This window comes from Halichoeres trimaculatus, unplaced genomic scaffold (assembly GCF_033239565.1).
Source record: "Halichoeres trimaculatus isolate MK-OKI-2021-1 unplaced genomic scaffold, fHalTri1.1 fHalTri1_scaffold_6, whole genome shotgun sequence".
In the NCBI taxonomy this organism is placed as follows: domain Eukaryota; kingdom Metazoa; phylum Chordata; class Actinopteri; order Labriformes; family Labridae; genus Halichoeres; species Halichoeres trimaculatus.
In genome coordinates this window covers 19624217-19631354 of record NW_027437184.1, presented here as the reverse complement: position 1 = coordinate 19631354, position 7138 = coordinate 19624217, and the positions used below count along the sequence as shown (strand labels likewise).

General features: G+C 37.3%; 1 protein-coding gene across 1 annotated transcript; it reads right to left on the bottom strand.

The window, feature by feature from the left end:
- Positions 1-745: 745 nt before the first annotated feature.
- Positions 746-7016, bottom strand: LOC141791842 (lysosomal proton-coupled steroid conjugate and bile acid symporter SLC46A3). Its single transcript, XM_074672504.1, has 6 exons — positions 6915-7016; positions 6162-6372; positions 4268-5150; positions 3547-3630; positions 3147-3303; positions 746-1567 (listed from the first exon to the last, which is right to left on the bottom strand). The coding sequence occupies exons 2-6, from the start codon at positions 6351-6353 to the stop codon at positions 1450-1452; spliced, it is 1434 nt and encodes a 477-aa protein (XP_074528605.1). The 5' UTR covers positions 6354-6372; positions 6915-7016; the 3' UTR covers positions 746-1449.
- Between the last annotated feature and the right edge of the window lie 122 nt (positions 7017-7138).

Sequence of the window (7138 nt, the reverse complement as noted above, 5' to 3'; positions counted from 1 at the left end):
AAGACAAAAAAAAAAACAAGATAAGAGATCACACGTGAAACTAAATGTGCCACAAGTTTTTTGATGTGTCATTTGATTTATGAATTATTAGACAAATTAAGGACAGAAATCCATTGTGCAACATTTGAAATCAAGTCAGATAAGAATTATCTTTATGTCTTTCATGTTTGAGGTTTTCAATCATTATTTATGGCAAAGACTACAGAACAGTTTGTTCTCCAAACTTCTTCTCAATAACCCCTAACTGATTACTTTAACTCTAATCATCATCCTGCCTCATTCTTCCTTGTTCAAGCACTCAGATAAAACTGTCGTTTTTTTTTCATGTCCCTCATACTCCTATCTATTAGTCATTCAAAATCATCTGAATGGATACTTTATTCTTGCAATCTTATTTTTTTTCAAATTAGCTTTTTTTAGTCATGTTGATCTTGTGTCAGTCTTTTCCTTCTTTGAAACCAGTCAGGTCAGTGGATCATTAAAATTTACCAGAACAACAGTTAGACAATAAGTAAACCATTCGGTCAACAAATGGTTTAAAAAGAAAAAAAAACTTCCTTTAATTTAGGGTTACCACGTCCTTAGTTATATCTAATATAATCAAATCTATATAATCTATAATATATATATATATATATATATATATATATATATATATATATATATATATATATATATATATATATATATATATATATATATATATATATATATATATATATATATATATATATATATACTATCCTTTAATGATTAAATAAAAGTTGTTAGTAAAACAATGCATTCCAACATTTCAAAAATGCTTTTTGTTTAAAACAATGGAGAAACTTGACATAAAGTAACAGAACAGATTTGAGTTACACTGCATATTTCCTGCATTGCTCGGAATTTCTTCCTTGGTTCAAGTGTCAGCGAGTGCAGTTTGAAAAATGTCCTAACACTGTGATCAAATAGAGGAAAATGTACCACATCACAAGTGAAAACTTACCTAACAGTTTCCTGAATAAAAGCAATGAAGAGTTGTTTTAAAAATTGAGAATCATATCACACAGTACAGTTATGTGTGCAAACACACTGCATTCATCAAATGTGTTAATTTCACAGTCAGACCACTCTGACACATAAAATATCTAAGACTGCTCACACCCTATTCCTAGATTTGATGCACACTCGTGCATCCAGTTGTTGATATGCTTTACAACGCCTTTATGCTACAACATCAAAATAAATGGCGAATGTAACAACGTCCTGACTCCCTTTCATTTTCCTTATTAATCAAGAGTAAAAGTAAAAAACATCTGCTCCAATAAAGCTAAGGAGATGCATCTGTTGCCTGTAGAATTAACTTCTAACAAGAGCCACTGAGATACTTTTAGGCAAAGTAATAAGAGCAAATGAGGATGTAAAAAGTCAACAAAGTGCTGGTAAGGTTTTGGCAATGAGTTTAGCTTAGCTGAGGAGAGGAGTATTTTCATTCAGGTGCTCAGCAGGATCCTCCTCCCCTGAGTGAGCAGGCTCTGTCTTTTCTTTCTCTACAGGAACATCCACTCCTATCAGCCCCACCACCCTGAAACATGAAAATACAGGAATCAGAGGCAGAAAAACAGGGGAAGCAAAACTGTTGACTTTTTTCTGCTACACAAATATTTAAAAGCCTTGTTGACAAAAAAAAATGTTTTTAACACTTGCTTATTGTGCAGGGGTACTGTACATACGCATATGCTTGGGTTTGTTATTTACAGCAAAGTGTGTGTTATGGTGCATTCAGATCACAAGCTGTTATCTACTCAGCTGTTGTATGTTAGTTTCTAGCTGTTTTAAGTCAATGCTGACTGAAATATTGGTGTCTATTAACAAAATCATTCAAGGAAAAACCCTATTTCCACACAGAATAAAAACATCTATTTGGTTCTTGGACATTAATTAAGTCATGGTTAAAATCACAAAAGCTGACATTTTTTCAGAATGTCTGTATTTAAATGTTCTATCTGATCATTTGAGTTTGCAAGCTCATTCTTGAATAGGCCTTGCTTCCCAGGGAAATAAAAAACCACTACCATAAATTGGGCTTAGTTGGCTGTTTCCCAATAGTTCCATTATACATCTGCATTAGTTTGTGTGGAGATATGTATTTATCCATTGTTTTCAAACTAGCTGATATTTGCAAAAATAAACCTAGAAATAAGTCCTAAAGTGAAAATGTAAACAAGAATCATACAGTTTTTCTTGCATGTGCCAAATTGTGCTGATTCGTAGGTTTTGCAAGAAACAGACTCAATGAATTGATTACTTGCAATTTGTTGAAATTCTTATTTGTGAAAGTTTTAAAATTGCGTGTACAATACAACAATGAAACATGTCTTTCCCCAAATAAAGTCTTTTTCCGTGTAGCGTGCAGAAGCCGGGGCTATCAGACGGAGATTACTGAACCAGTTGCTTTGTTATTCTTTGACAGTTCAGAATAAGCAGCACATGTGACTGAAGTGGATACCCTTTTAAGTGTCATGTGTCACACTACGCTCTCCAGGCTGACTCAGCAGCACTTGTTTGATAGTTCAGTGAAACAAAACGAACACAGGGACACAGTGTACCATGGGTTAGTATTTCTCTGAGGCCTGGTCACTTTTTCTTTTGTAACAGAGCATCTGTGGTGGAGATGAATTTGTTTAGTAATGGACAAGACAGAAGTACATGTCAATCATTGGTCACAAAAGGGAACTGGCTGCTGTTTAAGTTCAAGGTGATAAATTCATAAATAAGGAACTGAGTATTCTAAGTTGCCCAGAAAAACAAAACATTTCCCTTTTCTTGCAAGCTGGTAAGCGGTGTGACTCAGCTGAAAATAGAGCGTTTACAAAGCAACCCAATCCACAGAGTACAGCTCTTCACCTGAAGCATATCTACACTGTATAAACTGCTCTGTTTAACCTTAAAAAGCCTTTAAAAAACATTAATTCAACAGTTTATTAGTGTAACAGAAAAAAATCCCGCAAGACTGACTTTGATGAGGTAATGCAGAACTGTGAGAGATGACTCTCTTCAAGTACATTTGAGAAACACTATTGTGTACGTTTGGGTAAATTTTGCTTGTGCACAGATTAATAGAATTGCTTTTCAAGTCACCAACTGCGCTTAGACGAACTTACCCAAGGAAAAACAAAGGGATGGCACAGAGTCCTGCAGACAAGAGGAAGACAAAGCCAGGGTACCATGCCACTGTAACAGCATAGATACTGTTGAAAACTGCTGAGGCTACATTGTTGGTTAAGCTCTCCGTAAAGGAAAGAAAGGCAAACAGGGCTCCTGCAAAAGAAGGAAAAAACACACACACACCACAAAGAAGGTAAATATTTCAAACAGTGTTAAAAAAAAACTTTTACAATCAAATTGGTAAAGTAAGTAAGTAAGTATCTATAATATGTAACAGAAACCTGAAGTGCTTCATTTTTACTGTGATTTTGCTGGTGCAGGCAACTCTTCATGGACTCTGACTCTACAAACACATGCATGGTTCTCCAGCCTCTGCTAAGCTCTACAAACACTCACCCTGCTCAGACTTTGAGATGATCTTTGACATCATGGAGCGCAGAACAGGGAAAGGCATGATAGCAAGGAACATTGGCACCCTCACTGTAGAAAACAAGTGAAAAGAGATATTAAAAAACCTAATGCACAGACTGTTATGAAACATCATCAATGCATGCAATGTGAGTGAAGGTTCATTTATAGTTTGTAATCTCATAAGGTTATGTAAACATGAGATTCATTTCCTCATTAAGAAGAGTCTTGATGAGTTTGTTGTATTATTTTATGATGCAGCTACCTCATAAAAACTCATAAAACACAGGAGTTAGTTGAGTCAGGATAACCTTTTACACCTTGTAAAGTTGGTGGTTAAAGTGGTGTTGATCAATAACTTCAGCAGGTAGCCTTTAAAGTTTATGCTTTTATGTTTTAAATTACTTTTCAGTTTTTCTACTTTCTGTTTTATTTTGCAGCTACAGTATATTCATGTGTTCATATGCAGTTTTAATTGTATCAGTATAATTTATCAAGCCAATTATTTCTTTATGTCCAGATCAAATTTACTAACTGTATTAAATGTCAATGTTTGAAGAGGATGTTAGACCTTATAAAGGTAGAAGTCCCAGTTTTGTTTTTGTACTTCCTTGATATTTTTATCTACTTTAAAAGGCTTATGTGAGTTCATTTTGCATAAAATGAGAGTTAAACAGAAGCACGTCGGTTCAGTCGAGTTTTGTCTCACCTAAGAACATGACTAAAGTGGTCTTGGTAAATCCCAATAGGATCATTCCGGATAAGACGGACAGGATTCCAATCAGTACAATAAACAGCTTTGGCATGCCACAGTAAGTGAACACTGAAACTCCCACGAAACTGGTGAGGAACACGGTGGTGGAAAGTGCTGAGCCGTATCCAATCAGAATTTCCGTCCAGCAAAGTGGCTCATTGAGTTCATACAGAGTAACCAGGGAGACTCCACCCATATAAGCAAAGGAGAAGCTGGTGAAGATGAGTATCAGGAGGATTAGAACAGATCTACATCTCTGGCTGGCCCCTGCAAACATCTGGTAGACCCCATACAGCATCTGTTTCAGGGCTGAAGGCTGAGGAGCTCTGTCTAAAGTGGTGGCATCTCTGGGAGGTTTCTTCACAGTCTCTTCCAAGATGAAAATGGCATAAAATAGGATCAAACACTGACACAAAGCTGAGGTCACAAAAGGCCAGTTAAACCCTGCAGCTCTCAGGAAGTAGCCTGTTGATATGGCAGCCACCCCTGACAAAAGGCCAATCATCATGTCCACACCAGCCATGCGCAGAGTTTTCTGCCGGTCATCCTCGCACAAGTCTGCTATGTAGGCAAAACAGCCCCCCAGAAATGTGCCCAGGCCACCAAACAGAGAGCTGAGGATCGAAGAGCCAATGAGCAGATAAAGGTTGAGCTCAAAAAAGGACACCGCCAGGAAGGTTAAGGTGTAGAGCATTGTGCCTATCAACGGCATGATGATCGTGATCTTGCGCCCTCCACGGTCACTGTATGCAACAAGCATGAGGGTGACAATCAAAGAAGGGACAGTGGAGAAGAGCTCTGTGTAGAGGGAGAAAAGCGACGCCTCCTTCTGAACCTCCTGAAAACAAAGAAAGACAGAGCGGTTATGTAGAAAAATCATGTGACTGTATCCAGATTTAGTAGCAAGCCTAAGAAGGCACAATATCTCCATTCAAGCTGGTGGAAGCTCGCCAACAAACAATAAAAGTTAAACCAAGACATCTGACTGTCTAATTTTGCAATCACTTTCTGTGAAGTTTTCCAAAGCAGGGCCAGAGAGAACAAAGACTTTTGTGCTGAAACAGGTGCGGGTGGGGCTAATTCTGGACTGAAACACGCTTTTCCAGATAAGTGTGTTTGTTCTCACTTCCCTTTTACACTCAAAACTTTTTTCAAAAATGTGGTATTCAAAATAAAAGTCTCTGATACTTTTTCCAGAGCAAAACCACCCTAGTTTTTACTTCTCCTAACATGGTGTTCAATGGTTTTGGATAGACCACATTGCTGTGAACTTGTGGATGATCACGAATAGAGAACAGTTTAAAAAGGATTACCTCACTCTTCTTACAACTATTTAAGTGCCAGTGTGTTTTTGTGTCCGGAAATATACACTTATGAAATAGATATTCCTTTTAGTGCTGATGATTTTTTTCTGTTTGACTGTGTTGTCTCACAAGAGTATTTGAAAGGATTATTGGAAAATTTATGCTGAGTTGTGACAGTTAAAGGTTTAACATAGATTTAAGTTGCAGCAATGAAAACTGCAGCTGTGGTAGAAAAGACTACCATGTGCTCTGTAAATATATATTTTTCATGGAGACCATGACACAACAGTCATTGAGTCAGGGTCACATGCATAACAATGGCATAAGCAGAAAACATAAAGAGGAGGAGCTTTTTATTCTTATCTCTGAGGGTTCTTTTGAACAACTTTCCATGGATCTAATTCAGTTACACAATTCACTTGTTATACTAATGATATTACACTAATGTGTAACAGAAAATTTTATATTTAGAACACTGACAGTTGAGAAAAAAACCTGAGTTGCTGCAGTACATAATCTCTCACATGCAGTGATTCGGGACAAACCTGATGAAAGCTTGAATGGCTGCTGCTGCTGTTTGTTGAACATCTGGAGGTATTGTCAAAGACTGGATAGGTGGTGTTAGTAAGCTGTTGCCACAGCCTCCGGTACACATACTGCTGCACAAGAGGATAGATGAGGAAACTAGAGAAAGCATACAAGGCAACCACCGGCTCCACAAGGAATAGGCGCTTCATCTTGGGGCTAAAATATTCCCTGAAACAAGAAGAGGAAAAAAGATTAACATTTAAGTAGTACACACTTTCCAAAAGTGCAGGTTAAGAGTGCACATAAGTAGATATGATTGACTCCTTTAAATGCTGTGTACATATTATACTTTCTGTGCCAGTAACAGGCTGCCTTTTTTGTTTTTTGTTTTTTTAAAAATGACATCCCTGGGCTCGATATGAGTTGGTTTATTGCAATCTGCAACATTTCAGCATGCAGGTACAGTGAACAGAAGAAACATTAGAAAACTGCATTACACTAACAGACCTAATACAAGTCATATGGTCGACGTGAAGTTGAGATAGGTTTAGCTGTGTTCAGCTGTTTGCTCTTTTATGGTTATCATTCAAACGTGCATTGTGGATTTTGTTAAAGTCAAACATGAAACAACAGTGCAGCTGTTTGCATGCCTTTGTGAATACAGCAGGGCAGCAACACAATGAGCTGAGCGAGGCATTATTTTCATAATACGGGATAGAATGTTTATTTGACGTTTCTGTAAATGAGCCCAAAAAAATTATAAAACTTACCTTTTAGATAAGCTCTTAAATGAATTATTCAATCCATATTCATCCCCAGCCAGACATAGTGTTCCCGAGGTCGAACGGTTTGTTTTTAACGAAGTGTGTGAGGCGATGTTATGAAACAACAAGTCCCGCCCCTTGACGTTTGTGATTGGTCATTGGTTGCAAAAGCCTGCGTTAATTTGACAGATCAGTTGTCAGTCTCAACCAAAGCCGGGCGAGAACAACTT

Excerpts from the sequence above, each read along its gene's own strand:
- LOC141791842 (XM_074672504.1), bottom strand. The coding sequence starts at position 6,353 with ATGAAGCGCCTATTCCTTGTGGAGCCGGTGGTTGCCTTGTATGCTTTC. Across the intron at positions 5,151-6,161 it reads GCCATTCAAGCTTTCATCAG|GAGGTTCAGAAGGAGGCGTC; the intron begins GTTTGTCCCGAA and ends CTTTGTTTTCAG. Across the intron at positions 3,631-4,267 it reads CACTTTAGTCATGTTCTTAG|TGAGGGTGCCAATGTTCCTT; the intron begins GTGAGACAAAAC and ends TGTTTTCTACAG.